Source organism: Hyperolius riggenbachi, chromosome 1, assembly GCF_040937935.1.
Source record: "Hyperolius riggenbachi isolate aHypRig1 chromosome 1, aHypRig1.pri, whole genome shotgun sequence".
Taxonomy (NCBI): domain Eukaryota; kingdom Metazoa; phylum Chordata; class Amphibia; order Anura; family Hyperoliidae; genus Hyperolius; species Hyperolius riggenbachi.
Window position 1 is genome coordinate 97,483,193 of NC_090646.1, and position 17,846 is coordinate 97,501,038.

Below are 17,846 nucleotides of genomic sequence, written 5' to 3' on the forward strand. Positions count from 1 at the left end.
CCATGATGCTTCACTGCTGTATATGCAAATCATCCTGTGTTGTCCCTGTAAGCTAAACACACCTTTGCATATTCAGCAGTGAAGCATCATGGGAGATATCATATGTTCACTTCAATCGGAATAATCACAAATGCCTTCTGTTTTAAGAAGGCAAACTTTTGTTTTGCATAACATTTTAGTAAGAGGGCTTTTCGGTCCTTACACACTCCTAGGAGTTCTGGTTCACCATGAGCTTGCTCGGAAATCTGTTACTCTTGGTCCTTTTTAATGCCCTGATCTTATTTGCATGTGGCAGGTCCAGGCCAACATGCTTCTTTTAATGTCTCAGGTACCTGATATGCTGCCCCATCTATGCTCAGTGTGACAGCGGAGAGCTCTGTACAGAGCAGCCTGCCCTTCTGTGAGGTCCAGCACTAGAGCAGGGAGTGACAGAGAGCAAGAGACAGACTACCTGCGCTGTCTATACCGAACTGAGGTGCTACAGCTGAAACACTACCCACCTGCAGGCTGGATTCCTCTGACGTCTATTGCAAAACCATCCCTATAAGAAGGATCAAAGCCTGAGCCAGGACAAAATATCCCATCTGAGAAAATTACACTCATTCCTGGAGATTTCTGCTGCATTGAGATCAGTCACTGTTGTGCAACTAATAGATGTGGTAAGATTAAATATCTACTTTTTTATATTTTCCTACACATCTGTGACTCTATGAGGTTAATACAACTGAATATACTTTAACATGTAATGAAGTCTAAAAAGCAGCACACGTGAGCTAGCAACATGAAAGCAATAGCTAACAGGCTAAATTACACATCCTGCAATATTTGTCATGCTTAGATAGCCAGTGTATTTCACAACTACTTAAATGCAGTCGTGTCCGTTTTGTTGGAATGCAGAATGAACTGTTTTCTGTCTTTTTGTGGGTAAATCAGTCCAACCTTCTCCTTGAATGCTTTTATTAACAATTTGATTAGGTTATAAGTTGTTGATTACATACGTTCTGTTTTGTGTTAATAATCAGTGCCCAACTAATTCTGATTATTTTTAGTCTTTTTATATACTTCCTATAGTGAATAGGCATTTTACCAAAGATAAAATATAGTAAAACTTTTAAATGCCGAGAAAGATCTGTTTGGTAGAGTAGATTCACCTTATATTCAGATGTGAGCTTGAACTAAGAGGGATATGGAGGGATATGGAGGCTGCCATATTTATATATTTTTAGACAACGCACCCTGCTGATCATTTTGGCATCAGTAGTGTCTAAACCACATACCTGTGTATATTTATCTCTTTTTAGACAACGCACATTGCCTGGCAGTCCTGCTGACCATTTTAGCATCAGTAGTGTCTGAACCACATACCTGAAACAAGCATGTGGCTAATCTTGTCAGACTTTTGTCAGGAATATCTGATCTGCTGCATGCTTGTTCAGGGTCTATGTCTAAAAGTATTAGAGGCTGATGATCAGCAAGACAGCCAGGTAAATAGTATTATTTTAAAATGAAAAAAAGAAATGTCAGCCTCCATATCCCTCTTATTTCAGGTTCCCTTTAAGAGGGTGCACACTGATTAGCAGTGAATTGATGGGGAGGGGGGGGGGGAGGGGGGGTGTTAGGAGTGATGGAGCAGAAATGATAGAAACTTCCCTGGAACACTGGATGCTTGTAATAAGCACAGGTTCATGTCAAAATTGTCAATAAAATGCCTTTAAAACCACCAGCAAGCAAACACTAAAAATAATGTTGATAGCACTTTTTTTCACCTACTTTTTGGTCCTTTTTCCATTGCAAAGTGCTAAAAAGTTATTATAAATCGAAGATGAAACATTATCTCCTAGGAGAAAACTCAGGAGAAAAAGTGAATTGCAGATGGGCCTTTGCCTCCTGAGTTTTCTCCTAGGAGATATTTTTTTCATCTTCTGTTTAAAATCATTTTTCAGTACTCTTTAATTGAAAAAGTACCACAAGTAGGTGAAAAAGTACTGTCAAAATTGATCTCAGCATTGTCTTGCTTGCTGGTGGCTTAAAAGGCACTTTATTGATAAGGGGTGAAAATATCACCTAAGAGAAAACTTAAATATATTAGATAAAGTGAATTGAATAAGGGTATCTTTCTACCTCCATCCAATGAATGAAGCTCTAATCTATCATTTACACGCAAAATGAATGTATTGGATTTGGGTTACTGGAAGATTGATTCACACACTGCTAACAATAAGATCTCTGTACTTTCCAGATTAGCCCACTGGTAAGGTGGCATGGGGGTGTACAGCTGCAGTGCTGGGACCCAGTTATGAATCTGGGCTAGGGCACTATTTTCATGGAGTTTGTATGTCCTCCCCGTATTTAAGCATGCTTCCTCTCCCATACTAAAAGCCTATGGATGGGTTAATTGGCTTCTCCCATAAACTGACCATAGACTATGATGGACATATGACTACAGTAGGGATTAAATGGTGAGCAACTCTGTGGGACAGTAAGGTAGACTTATACCCTGTAATCGAGGAAGGTGTCAGTGTCAAATAAACATCAAAAAGTAAAGGTTTCCCAATCCAAGCACTCCTGCTGTTTTTTCATTTATTTATATTGATAAGTAAGAGTTTGAGGGGTGCATGGTGGCAATTGCTTGCAAGGCTAGGATTTTCTAGAGTTCCCAAGAGTATTAGGAAACTTGTGGATGATTACATTTTTCAGAATCCGCCATTAACTGATACAACCAATCTGGTCTGACTGACACTTGAACGTTAGGAAATATTAGAGTTTTTGTCTAAACAGGCTTTCCTAGTTTCTATGACAGTCTTAATTCTTTGCCTGCCAGAAATGAAAAGATGGCCGAAGAGAACCCATTAGACACTTTGACTCCCCCGGACTCAGCGCAGAAGCCAGAAGGAAAGAAACTACACCTTAATTTGATTCGCAACTATCCTCAGAAGAACGCAGAGATCCTCAGCAGCCAGTATGGCTTCAATATCTTCTTGGCTGGACTCTTGCTGATGTTTGCATGGGCGATCCATGCTGTTGGGATAACAGACAGAGATCTACTCTCCTACCTGATCACACTGATGCTCATCCAGTTGATGTGGATGCTCTGGTACATATTCGGGAGTTACAACCAGAGAAGGACGATTATAGAAAAAGATACGGATGCTGGAGCCAGGTGGCTACGATGTAAGTGAGTGATGTGCCTAACTTATCGATTCAACGTTCCTAATCTCCACGTGTGGCTTCTTAGGGTACCTTCTAGAAATGTGATGACAGTTCTAATGTTTGTTGACAACACACGACAATAAGATGATGACGATTCATTGGCCACAGGAAAATAAAATGAATTGTGCATGTTTTAAAACTTTTTGTAATTTTTTGTTATTCTCTCCAAAATAAAAAGCAGTAGCAGTATCTACTGCCTCATTCCCACTCACCCTTTCCCCATATGCATAAATATAAACCAATCAGCCTGTAGAAATACAAAGTTGACAACCCCCAATCCCATATAGGATTTGAAGGGGGTCAGTTTATGATTCAAGAGGCTGATTCGTTGCACTTATGTATATAGGGGAATGTATGAGGTGGCACTTTACTATAACTTTTATAAATCTAAAACCGGATCTTCTGCTCAGACAATTTCATAGCTGAATAAGATTTGGAGCATCAACCATGACATGCACGGGAATGGGTCACAGCCGGAAACAGTAAACAATATTTTTACTCACTCTTGCAATAGATTCCACGAATATCTACATGTTAAATTACACATTTGCCTCAATTCACTAAGCATTACCGCAATCGATAATGCTAAAAACAGCTGATTTTACTGGTCACCTTCCCAAATTCCAGTTCACTAGACCTATTTTTGCACAGAAAATAAAAATCACTGACTTGTGAAATGTCAAGAAATTGCAGTTCACATAGATTTATGCATTCGGTAAATCAGGTAACAGTGATATTTTTCTCCAGCACTTTCCAGCCAATAACTCACTGTCTCCATGCTCTCTCTGTGCTGTAACTTTGACAGACAGTCAAAAGAGAGAGCCAGGCAGCCAATAGGGAAAGCCACACAGCCCTGCTTCTCATCCTGATTTGATCCGACATGGTGGAAGGCGGGACTTCACTGTAACAGAGCAGAGGAAGGAGATGTTTTATGAGACTTTTCTGCATCCCTTTAGATGTGAAAATCAATATTCTGGCATACAGTAGATCTCTCGCTGGTGGCTGCAGCACATCTAAAGGTATGATGGGGATGCACTGGACAGAAAATCCAGAGCCATACACAAAGCTTCTTGCCTCAGCACTGACCTGCTACACGGCTTAGTGAATTGAGGCATGTTTGTTCGATAAATTACTGAACTTCTACCTCATGCGGAAAATCTTTAGTGAATTTGTAAAAAAGTGTAAAATACCGAATATGGTATTTTACCAAACAAAATGACTGCCTTTAGTGAATTGAGGCCATAGTGGTTGTTTCACAAAATGTATCTGATGGATTATCTCCATGTATTTGGCTTACCGGTGGTAACTTATGATTTAACTTTCCCAGAGTTTGATTCACAAAGCTTTTGGTCCTTATTCAATCAACTTTTTCCAGAGTTTTCTCGCAGGAAATGTTCTTACAATGTATCAATAGAGTAGATTTTAACCCTTTTCAATCCTATGTCAGACTATATGCGACATTGGCCTTTTCCTCTTTCGGTCCAATGTCAGATTTAGTCCTACATAGAAAAACTGTCTGCTGCTAGATGGCGCTGTTGCTAGATAAAATCTGAAACAGCATTGTTCTCTTCAGATGAAAGTATTGGACTGTGTCTCAACTCTGAGTTCTGCCAGCCGCCTATACCCGGCCGCAGCGCCACATAATACATATATTACGTTGGCGCATTTGGGCTGATTACTGGGGCACCACTGCCAGATCTAGTTAAATAAATTGTGACACTTTGATTCTCTCCAGCACCACCCAGCAGTACAAAATTACAATGGTGCTTATGCAAGGGGGCGGAGCTACGGTGTGCAAGCTGGCACTGGCCCTACCATAGATGCTGGGTCACCTCCTTTCTCTAGTGAGGAAAAAATTAACTACTGGGGGTGATTGGATAAATAGATTGGAGAGAGTTAAGTCCACAGCAAGCAAGAAAATAGTCTAAATAAGTTTACTTCTTCACCTACTTCTTAGTCATTTTTAATTTCTTAGATGCTGAAAAGTAATTTTTTAGATAAGATAGGAAGTTATCTCCTAGGACAACATTTATGAGGAATGTTAATTGAATAGGGTCCTATGTTTTCAATTATTGTTGAATTATCTCACCTTGTTTATTTTTCACCTCAAATATAAGAAGGGCTAATTTATAAAAGTAGCAGTTAAGTGTTGTACCATGTTAGCCATTTTTAAAAGCAAGAAGTTTTGAGTAAGGATGATACCATTTATTGCCTTACTCTTATTCTGTTAAGTTAGCCTATAAATGGTATCATCCTGACTCAAAACTTCTTGCTAATTTATAGAATAAACACATAAGGGCAATTATTAAATTCACTTTTCTCCTGAGATTCCTTCCAGAAAATACATTTTTATCTTATCTAAAAATAATTTATCCCCTAGGAGAAGAATAATAATTATCTCCTAGGAGAAAACTCGGGAGAAAAAGTTAATTGCATATAGGCCAATGGTCCCTATGCAAATCGCTTTTTCTACTCAGTTTTTAGTTATCACCATGGTGATAAGGCGTGTAGTATTCAGGAAACATTTTACCTCAGGCAAACCTAAAGTTAACTCTTCTGTCTTTAACCATTTCAGCCCGCGGGGATTTTTCACCTTATGCATCAGAGCAATTTTCACCTCCCATTCATTCGCTAATAACTTTATCACTACTTAACACAATTTATTGATCTATATCTTTATTAGGCTTTCTTTGGGTGGTACATTTTGCTAAGAATTATTTTTTTATAAATGCATTTTAAAAGGATTAATAAGAAAAAAATTGAAAAAATTCATTATTTCTCAGTTTTCTTCCATTATAGCTTTAAAATAAAATAATCCAAGCTACCATAATTAAAACCTATGTATTTTATTTGCCCGTTTGTCTCGGTTATGACACCATTTAAATTTTGTCCCTATCACAATGTATGGCGCCAATATTTTATTTGGAAATAAAGGTGCATTTTTTCCATTTTGCATCCATCACTATTTACAAGCTTATAACTTAAAAAATGTTCGTAGTATACCCCCTTCACATGAATATTTAAAAAGTTCAGACCTTTAGTTAACTATTTATGTTTTTTTTTATTGTAATTTTTTTTTTCCATTAAAAATTTTATTTGGTGAATATTTTGGTGTGGGAAATAAACAGTTAATTTTTAATGTTATTATATGTGTAACATTTAATGTAAATTGTATGTAGATGTAGCTTTACTATTTGGCCTCAAGATGGCCACCTTGAGTTTATTTTTTTCTCCTTGTGCGTCTCGATCACCGGAAACACAAGGAGGACGTGGAAACTTTTTTTTGCAGAAAGACTGAAGCCTCTAGTAAGAGAGCTTCGGTTTTTCTGCTGAGGACATAAATCGGTGATCGAGAACCATGTTCCCATTCACTGATCCCAGGGCTACCAGGGGACAGCACGGGGGTGCACATGGAAGCACGCTGTAGCGCGGCACCGCAGCAGAGCAGCCGCCTGGACGTGAGGATCACGTCTGGGCGGCTGAAATGGTTAAGTTAAGGAGAGATCTCTAAAGTTAACTCTTCAATCCTTAAAATAAACTAAAGAATTCTAAAGTTAAAGACAGGCTGCTAATTAACTGCATGTGAAAATTAGAGATGGCCCAAACGGTTCGCCGGTGAACTTCGGTGGTTCGCGTTAGCAGTGAACCAGGAGCTTTTTTTCAAAAAAAGTTTGGTTCGCCCATAGACTTTAATGCCCGCCGACTTTAGCGGTTAATAGAAAAGTCCCCTTACATAGTAAAAACACCACATTTGCAGGGTATGTAGAGGAGGGCAGTGACCACAAGAGGAAACATTTTTTAAAAAAAAGACCTTATACTTTTTGAGAAAATCGATTTTAAATTTTCAAAGAAAATAGAGTCGATTCATTAAAGGACTTCCGAGGCCAAATTTAGAAGAAAAAAAAAAGTTAGATACCTGCATCAGTTTGGAAGACACAGAGGACGCCGTCCGCGCCCTCCGTGCCGTTCCACCGGGTCCCAGCCGCTCAATAGCCCCCCGAACGGCTCCCGACCGCAAAGCACGGGTCGGCTCTCCTGCCTGCACAAAGATGGCCGCCGGAGCTGGCTGCGAGTGCGGCTGCGCAGCTCTAGGGACAACCCCCCGATCCACGCTACAGGAAACGTGGATCGGGGGGTTGGCCCTAGAGCTGCGCAGCTGCACTCGCGGCTATGCGGACTGCGCAGCCGCGCCCAGCTCCGGCGGCCATTTATGGTTAATTTAGAATAATAAAAACTTTTCTTGTGGTTGAGGTTTTTTTTATTTAACGCTTTGTGGAAATGGGTAAGGGGTACCCCTATTCTCATTTCTCCTGGGGGGGGGGCATCTGGGGTCCCCTTCTTAACCTCCTTGCCGGTTATCCTGAGCTCAGCTCGGGGTAACCTGCGCAGGAGGATTTATCAGGCCCTGCTGGGCCGATTTGCAAAATTTTTTCTTATTGCACGCAGCTAGCACTTTGCTAGCTGCGTGCATGTCTCGATCGCCGCCGATTCGCCGCTACCCGCTGCGCCGTGCCGCCCCGGCCTCCAGACCCCTTGTGCAGCCTGGCCAATCAGTGCCAGGCAGCGCTGAAAGGTAGATAGGGATTACCTCTGACATCCCGATGTCCATGACGTCGGTGACGGGGGAAGCCCAGCAGGAAATCCCATTCTGAACAGGATTTCCTGCTTGCAGAGAGCACCGGCGGCGATCGAGATAGGTAGGGGGATGCCGCTTGTCAGCGGCTATCATGTAGCTAGCACTAGGCTAGCTACATGAATTAAAAAAAAAAAATTAAAAGTGCTGCGCCGCCCCCTTGCTGAAATAATTGGACCGGCAAGGGGGTTAAAGGGGACTCCCAAATGCCACCATGAGCTTGGTCGCCCCTCCCCCCGGAGCCCCACCCCCATACCATGGACCATGCGGGCTGGTATAGCTCAGGGTGCGAAGCCCCAGTCGGCCGGGGCTCCGCATTCTGGCTATCCTAGCCTGGACGGGGGACAAGGGGTTGCAGAGGCTCGCGAGGGGGGACCCCACGCCATTACTTTCAGATTTCCCACACTCAGCACATAAAAATAATAAAAAAGTAAATAAATATTTTTTAAAGGACTTCCGAGGCCACAAATGTGAAAAAAGTTAAATACCTTTTCATAATCCAGATCCATGGAGGACGCCATCCGCGTCCTCCCCTTCATTCCGCCATGGCTCCCGCAGTAATACTGGCCCCGGTCGGGTCCCGACCCCTCCGAACGGGTTGGGTTCTCATTCCCCCCTCAATATGGCCGCCACAGATTGCCGCGGCTGCGCAGTCCACATAGACGTGATTACGGCTGCGCAGCTCTAGGGCCTCCTCCCGCCGCGTCATCAATATGCGTGCATACATCGGATGCCTCGGGAGGGGGTCCTAGAGCTGCACAGCCGCAATCGCGTCTATGCAGACTGCACAGCCGCGGCAATCTGTGGCGGCCATATTGAGGGGAGAATGAGAACCCCACCCGTTCGGAGGGGTCGGGAGCCGACCGGGGCTGGTATTACTTCGGGAGCCATGGCGGAATGAGCGGGAGGGCACGGATGGCGTCCTCCATGGATCTGGATTATGAAAAGGTAGTTCACTTTTTTCCCATTTGGCCTCGGAAGTCCTTTAAATATTGTTTCCTGCTTTCTTTTGAACATATCCTGCAAATTTGGTGTTGCTAGTATGTAAGGGGCCTTTGCTATTGTAGAGACTCTTAGGGGGATCATGACTGGTGAGTTTCGGGCCCCTAGGCCAAAGAGGTCATAGCCTAGGGTCACGAAAACCTGTTCATTTTGGCAATGTTAATGGTGGCGATTCTGACGAACATAAATCGCAGCCATGGCCGTTAGCAAAGTCTGAATCTCACGACATGTATCATGCAGGTAGAAGGCATATTGTTGTACTTGCACTCCAATGTTGAGTTCCCTACATCTCTGCAAACCAGAGTTACGGAGGTGCAAAAGTGCTAAATTCCCCCATAGGCTTTCATTGGGCCTCCTATTTCGCTTTCCAAAATCTCACATTTTTTCAAAGGGCGATGGCTCAGCAGTGACACATTTTCTAGCATTGTAGGGACTCTTAGGGGGATCATGACTGGTGAGTTTCGGGCCCCTAGGCCAAAGAGGTCATAGCCTAGGGTCACGAAAACCTGTTCATTTTGGCAATGTTAATGGTGGTGTAACGATCGGTGTAACAGAGAGGATCTGATTATTGGCGATCTGCAGTATCACCAAAAATACAGATATAAACCTGATTATTGATGATCTGCAGTATCACCGATAATCAGATATATCACTAACCTCTGGACACCTGAGGTATGAGTGTTTGGGTGCAACAGTAATACTTTGAGGACAATACCTGGAATACAGGTACAAAAGCAGTAAGGAATACTGCACAAGAGAACAAGTTCCTTCCAGTAGCCAGAGACTCTCCTGAAGGGAGGAGTCAGGCTGGGGGTAGGAAGGGCCAGAGCGTGAGTGACACCAAGGAAGGTGTCACTAACTGATCTGTGAACTATCTCCTAACTGGGAGATAGTTCTTGAGGTCGGGCAAGCCAGGTCGGCAACACACAGACAGATAAAGTACACAGACAGAAAGCTGGTTCGGTAATCCTAAGGAACGCAGGGTTTGGCAACAGAGAATCAGATATAGCGAAGTACCGAATCAGTGATCAGAAGAGTAGTCAGGAAAGCAGAAAGTCATAACAGATAATAAACAATGCCTAATCTTGGGTGTGAGCTCCGTGATCATCAACACCCTGGAACTAGTCTGGTATATAACTGAATGGTAACTCAGATTCCTAATCTTGGGTGTGAGGTCCTTGATCATCAACACCCTGGAACTAGTCTGAAGTATAACAGAATGGTAACACAGATTCCTAATCTTGGGTGTGAGGTCCTTGATCATCAACACCCTGGAACTAGTCTGAAGTATAACAGAATGGTAACACAGATTCCTAATCTTGGGTGTGAGGTCCTTGATCATCAACACCCTGGAACTAGTCTGAAGTATAACAGAATGGTAACACAGTATCTGACAATAGGTTTGAGTGCTTCCATGTAGTGATCGCAATGGCAGACAACCAGAGAATGACCAGCACCCAGTATATATAGTAAAGCGCTCTCCAGCGCCTCCCCTAAGTGCTGGACCAATGGGAACTGGTTGAATCGTCAGCTGACCGGCTTCGTCAGCTGACTCCCTTCTGGCTGTCATAAAAGCTCTGCCTCTCAGCGCGCACGCGCATCCTTCTGAACCTGTGTGGACTATCAGTCCCAGCCACACCAGACGTGTTGTAAAGCACCCGCTGCACTGGACGCGGAACCGGCCGCACCGCTATCAGAGCATGCGGCGGTTTCTCCGCGTTCAGCCATACCAGTGGATGTAGGCCTATGCGTGCAAACCGCCGCGTTGAACGCGGAATCAGCCGCCTTGTTCTGAGTACACGCAGCAGCTTTTCCGCGTTTTCTCACAGGTGGCGATTCTGACGAACATAAATCGCAGCCATGGCCGTTAGCAAAGTCTGAATCTCACAACATGTCTCATGCAGGTAGAAGGCATATTGTTGTACTTGCACTCCAATGTTGGGTTCCCTACATCTCTGCAAACCAGAGTTACAGGGGTGCAACATTGGAGTGCAAGTACCACAATATGCCTTCTACCTCCGTGGGAAATGTCGGGAGATTCAGACTTTGCTAATGGCCATGGCTGCTATTTATGTTCGTCAGAATCGCCACCATTAACATTACCAAAATGAACAGGTTTTTGTAACCCTAGGCTATGACCTCTTTGGCCTAGGGGCCCGAAACTCACCAGTCATGATCCCCCTAAGAGTCCCTGCAATGCTAGAAAATGTGCCACTGCTGAGCCATCGTCCTTTGAAAAGATTTGGGATTTTTTAAAGTGAAATAGGGAGCCCAATAAAAGCCAATAGCAGAATTCAGCACTTTTGCACCCCTCTAACTCTGGTTGGTTATCACCCACCGACTTTAGCAGTTAATCGCAAAGGCCCCTTACATCCTAGCAACACCAAATTTGCAGGATATGTTAAAAATATAGCAGGAAACAATATTTAAAGGACTTCCAAGGCCACAAATGGGAAAAAAGTTAAATACCTTTTCATAATCCAGATCCATGGAGGACGCCATACGCGCCCTCTCGTTCATTCCGCCATGGCTCCCGCAGTAATACCGGCCCCGGTCGGGTCCCGACCCCTCCGAACGGGTGGGGTTCTCATTCCCCTCTCAAGATGGCCGCCACAGATTGCGATTGTGGCTGCGCAGCTCTAGGACCTCCTCCCGATGCGTCCGATGTATGCACGCATATTGATGATGCGGCAGGAGGAGGCCCTAGAGCTGCGCAGCCATAGTCGCCTCTATACGGACTGCGTAGCCGCGGCAATCTGTGGCGGCCATATTGAGGGGGTAGGGGGAATGAGAACCCAACCCGTTTGGAGGGGTCGGGACCCGACCGGGGCCGGTATTACTGCAGGAGCCATGGCCTCGGAAGTCCTATTGTTATTATTTTTATGTGCTGAGTGTGGGGAATCTAAAAAAAATGACGTGGGGTCCCCCCTCCCAAGCCTCTGTAACCCCTTGTCCCCCATGCAGGCTGGGATAGCCAGAATGCGGAGCCGTGGCCGACTGGGGCTTCGCACCCTGAGCTATATCAGCCCACATGGTCCATGGTATGGGGGGAGGGGCAGCCAAGCCTTCCCCTCCCCCCCGGAGCCCTTGTCCAATCCATGTTGCATCTGGGAGTCCCCTTTAAGAAGGGGACGCCAGATGCCCACCCCCCTCCGAGGAGAAATGAGTATAGGGGTACAAAGTACCCCTTACCCATTTCCACAAAGGGTTAAATCAAATAAAAACACAACCACGAGAAAAGTATTTTATTATTCTAAATTAACCATAAATACTTACCTGTACCTTTAAAAAAAATTCCCACGCCAATATCCTCGGTAAACGATACAAGGAATACAGTATCCTCTTATCTTGCGATCTTCAATTAAGTTGATTGAAGATCTCCGACGCCGCCACATAGCAGAGAATGCGTCCTTTGGGACGCATAGCTGCCGGCTCCCGCTGTCTCTCCCCACCTGCCTTCACCTGTCACCCTCACTGCACCAGGTGCCAGCCTAGGTTAGGGTGACAGGTGAAGGCAGGTGGGGAGAGACAGCGGGAGCCGGAAGCTATACGTCCTGCTCAGGACGCATTCTAAGCTATACTAACGGTTCATGAATCATCCGGTTCTTTTTAATGAATCGGTTCTTTTTTTAATGAATCAACTCTTTTTTCTTTGAAACTTTAAAATTGATTTTCTCAAAAAGTATAAGGTCTTTTTGAAAAAAAAATTTCCTCTTGTTCCTACTATTCCACATAACATTCCCAGCAATTTTGGTGTCTCTAGCTTTTAAAGGGGCTTTGCTATTAACCGCTAAAGTCGGCGGGGGTTTATTTTCCCACGGTCAGAAGGAGAGTTTACATTGAAACTTTAAAATCGATTTTCTCAAAAACTATAAGGTCTTTTTGAAATTTGTTTTCCTCTTGTTCTCACTGTTCTACTTAACATTCCCAGCAATTTTGCTGTTTCTAGCTTTCAAAGGGGCTTTGCTATTAACCGCTAAAGTCGGCGGGCATTTAATTTTCCCACGGTCAGAAGGAGATCTTTAAAATCAATTTTTTCAAAAACTATAAGGTCTTTTTGAATTTTGTTTTTTCCTTCTTGTAGTCACAAAAAACTCAGGTGTTAGACAGCTTGAAACATCTTTTCCATCACTTTTGTGGCCAGTATAAATGTTTCTAGTTTTCAAAGTTCGCCTCCCCATTTCTATTGCGGTTCGCAAAAGTTCCTGAGAACCGAACTTTTTGCAGAAGTTCGCGAACCGGTTTGCGAACCGAAAATCAGAGGTTCGGGCCATCTCTAGTGAAAATAACTACAGAGGAAGTAATTTAAGGATTGAAATGATAAGATAACTCTTGCACTGTGAAAACTTATCTCTATACCTTAATAAGGCAAGATCGATGTGTGGAGGTACGTTTTCTCTTGCCTTATTATCTCCAGCATGATCTTAGTGAATTGAGGCTCTTGTAATGGAAAAAGTATCAAAAAGTAGGTGAAAAGGTACTCGCAAAATTGTTATGTACTGTATTTTTTTTGCTTTCTGGTGTTTTAAAAGGCATTATATTGACAATATGTAAAACTAATACCCATGATTAAACTCCCAGGACCAAGGGCCAATGCCCCTATTCAATTAACTGCTTTCTTGAGTTTCCTCCTAGGAGAAATGTTCACATCTTAACAATACAGTGGCCCATATGCAATTCACTTTTTCTCTTAAAGTTTCTCCTAGGTGGTATTTTCAATCACTTCAATAAAATGCATTTCAAACCACCAGCAAGCAGACAAAAATTACTCAAAATAATTTTGATAGTACTTTTTCATCTACTTTTTGGTACTGAAGTGCTGAAAAGTGTTTTTAGATGGAAAATGAAAAATCCTCTCCCAGGAGAAAACTCAGGAGAAAAAGTGAATTGCAAATTATTTTAAGTACTTTCTTGCCTACTGGTGGCTTAAAAGGCATTTTATTGACAAGTTTTAAAATATCACAAAGGAGAAAACTCAGGAGAAAAAGTTAATTGCATATGGGCCTTATCAAAAGAATGCCTTTTGAGCCATCAGCAAGCAAGAAAATTGTTAGCATAATTTTGGCAGTAGTTTTTACCTATTTTTTTGGTATTTTTTGAATTGCAGAGTACTGACAAGTTATTTTAAACAAAACATGAAAAATGATCTCATTGGAGAAAACTTAGGGCCAATACATTTTAAGAAACAGCAGGCAAAAAATACATGTTATTTTTATTTTTTACCTACTATTTGATTCATGTTTAGTTGCAAAGTGCTGAAAAGCTACTTTGTAAAGAAAATTAAAAATTACCTCCTAGAGGAAACTCAGTAGAAAAGTTAACTGTATAGGTGCCCTAGGAAAGATAAATCATGAGTTAAGTCAGATAAGGATGTATAAATCATGAGTTAAGACAGAAACAGCAAGATTAATTGTAAAAAAAAGTTTTGTGGGTCAACCCACTTATCTGACTTATCTCATGAATAATTTCTCCTTGTAATGGAAGTAAAAATAAGTAAGATGATGTCATTCATCATTCGTGCTTAACCGGTATCGTTCTACTTGCTCATGTCGACTACCTGCGGCAAAGAAGTGATAGGTGAATGGGAACACGTGTTCCCAAAGCTGATCAAAATACCCACAGTGATCATCAACGGCATCAGTGAGATGCCGGTGGTCATTCACAAAATGAAAGTAAACAAAAGCGCATACACATTACTTCCTGTGTACTAATCAGTACACAGGAATAAAATGTGGCGACATCTAGAGTACAAAACATAAAAAGACTCTTTATTACATTAACTAGTTAACCACTAAGGGTTTTATCCCCTTAAAGAGACACTTAAGCCTATGAAAAAAAATAAGTTATTCTCACCTGGGGCTTCAAACCAGCCCCTTGCAGCTGTCCCGTGCCCTTGCTGTCTCGATCAGATCCTCCTGTCCCTCGTCGTCAGGTACTTTTACTTTGTCGACAGGCCTGACAAGCCTGGTTACGCGAAGCCTTCTACGCGTTCCCATCCACAATAGCGCTATTGTGGACAGGAACGCTTAGAAGAAGACGCGTGGCTAGGCCTGCAAAATCGAAAGTAGCTGGTGTCAGGGGACAGGAGGATCCAGTGACTGCGAGCTGCAGGGGGCTGGTAGAAGCCCCAGGTGAGTAAAACTTTTTTTTTTCATAGGCGTAAGTATCACTTGAAGGACCAGAACAATTTTCACTTTTCAGTGCTCCTCCCTTTCATTCGCTTATAGCTTTATCACTACTTATCACAATGAAATGATCTATATCTTGTTTTTTTTACACCAATGAGGCTTTCTTTGGGTGGTACATTTTGCTAAGAATTATTTTATTCTAAATGCATTTTAATGTGAATAATATAAAAAAATGCAAACAATTCATTATGTCCCAATTTTTAGCCATTATAGTTTTAAAATAAAATGTTCTACTGTGAATACAACCGACACATTTTATTTGCCCATTTGTCCATGTTATTACAACCTTTAAAATCTTTTCTTAGCACAATATATAGTAACAATATTTTATTCATAAAAAAGGTGTATTTATTCCAATTTGCACCCATCACTAATTACAAGCCCATATTTACAAAAATAACAGTAATATATCCTCACAACATGAAAAAGTTCACCCCCTAAGGTAACTGTTTATGTATTTTTTTAATGCCATTTTTGTAATTTATGTAAATATTTTATATTGGTAACTATAGGAGAGTGGTGAAGGTAAGGGGTTAATTTTAATGTGAAATACATGTATTAGTGTATAATGTAGTGTGTTAGGGTGTAAGTTACTTTTTGACCACTACAGTGGGATGCAAAAGTTTGGGCAACCTTGTTAATCATCATGATTTTCCTGTATAAATCATTGGTTGTTACAAAAAAAAATTCAGCTAAATATATCATATAGGAGACACACACAGTGATATTTGAGAAGTGAAATGATGTTTATTGGATTTACAGAAAGTGTGCAATAATTGTTTAAACAAAAGGTGCATACACTTGGGCACCACAAAAAAGAAATGAAATCAATATTTAGTGGATCCTCCTTTTGCAGAAATGACTGCCTCTAAACACTTCCTGTAGGTTCCAATAAGAGTCTGGATTCTGGTTGAAGGTATTTTGGACCATTCCTCCGTACAAAACATCTCTAGTTCATTCAGGTTTGATGGCTTCCGAGCATGGACAGCTCTCTTTAACTCACACCACAGATTTTCAATTATATTCAGGTCTGGGGACCGAGATGGCCATTCCAGAATGTTGTACTTGTTCCTCTGCATGAATACCTTAGTGAATTTTGAGCAGTGTTTAGGGTCGTTGTCTTGTTGAAAGATCCAGCCTTGGCGCAGCTTCAGCTTTGTTACGGTTTCCTGAAAATTGGTCTCCAGAATCTGCTGATACTGAGTGAAATCCATGCGCAGGGGCAGTCTGGCCAGGTGTAATGGGGGCAATCTCCCCCCAGGCCACCTTTCATTCAGTGATTTAGGGCCAGTCCAGTGTCTGGTGTATTCAGGTCTGTTGTTGTAAGGCAATGGGAAACACTTGGCTAGCTGATAAAAGTGCAATTAGAGGGCAGGCAAGCTGGTAAATATACACAGCATGATGCAGAGCTTGCCTGGAGGGTCCGTGGGCAAACATCTGTCTTGTCTCTCCCCATTGTTATGACTGCATATGTGGATAAAGCGTTAAACAAGTTGAAAAGTTTTTGACAGTCCCTAGACTCCAGGTGGGCTGCTTTCTGTGTGAGAGACTGGCAGGGACAGGAGTCATATTATAGGCAAGTATCCTCTGTGTGATGTGAGACCGCAATACAGCTCTGCTCTATCTCAAGCTATTCTCAGTCTCTCTCCACTCCTCCTCTCTCTGGGCTAGTGCATGCCAAAATCGCAATAGCAATCGCTAGCAATTTGCGAATGTGATTTTTGTGAAGCGATTTTCAGAGCGATTTTTGAATGACTTGCTCCAAAAACTGCTACATGCAGCATGCTTGCGATTTTTTAAAAATCACAACGCTGCTGTGAGAACACCGTCATAGGGAAACATTAGCCAATCGCTTTTCAAATCACTGTCGATTTGAAAAACGCTCAGATGCACTCTTGGTGTGCTGCAGCCCTCTCTCATTCACCTTTGTTTCCCTTTGTTTCATTCACCTTTGTTTCCCTTTTCCCCTAGTGCTGGCTGGCTGTGTCTACTTCTTATACAGGAAATCAGGAAAACTAAATAAAACTGCAATCCTGGTGAAGCAAAATATTGATATTATTATTTAGTATTTATATAGTGCCGCCATCTTCCACAGTGCTGTACAGAACATATTGACTTGTCACTTAACTATCATCTTCCTTCTCTTTCAGCTTTTCTCTCCTCAACATTTCTCCCCTTCTCTGCATAAGGTCTCAGACACACTATAAGCGCTTTTCTGAGCTATTCTACCGCGATCATGATTTTACCATGATTTTAATGTCAATGGGAGCCCTTTTTAAAAATAAAGTTATAATGGCTAAAAAGTGCTCATAAAAGCACTTATAGTGTGTCTGAGCCCTTAGTATTTGTATGCTATGGGTAAGTTGGGCACCAGGAGAGCCGAATGATGGCTCTTCCTGCTGCCACTAAACTCCCTGGCAGTGTGAAATACTAGTCCCCTTCCGAGTCGTTGCAACTCTGAGGGAGGTGTGATTTGGGGTACGGCGATCACCGGATGGAAGGAGGGGTATTGAAACTTTGGAAATTAGCATTAACGAGGCAGGGATCATGGTGCCAGGAGGGAGGTCAGTAAGGATGAGTCTGGTAAAGGGGGAGGGTATATCCAAGGTGGAAGAGGAGCATATTTGAGGGAGTAGTAGAGATGGTGGCGAAGGGGAGGACATAAGTGTGTGGGGGGGGGGGGGGGGGGAGGAATGAGCTTTGGGGAATTAAAGTGGCCATACATCTGTCGACTTGACAGCCAATCAACCATCCGTTTTGATATTATCGAATCAGATAAAAATTTTGGGTGAAAATTGGTTGAATGTATAAAT

General features: G+C 42.4%; 1 protein-coding gene across 1 annotated transcript in view; it reads left to right on the forward strand.

Annotated features, from left to right (window-relative positions):
• The first annotated feature begins 570 nt into the window (after nt 1-570).
• The window catches only part of OTOP1 (otopetrin 1), a 50,195-nt gene continuing 32,919 nt past the window's right edge, over nt 571-17,846 (forward strand). Inside the window, exons 1-2 of the mRNA XM_068267446.1 lie at nt 571-659; nt 2,822-3,171. Of these exons, the coding sequence (XP_068123547.1) occupies nt 2,832-3,171 (340 nt within the window). The 5' untranslated portion in view covers nt 571-659; nt 2,822-2,831. The remainder of the gene's footprint in view (nt 660-2,821; nt 3,172-17,846) is intronic.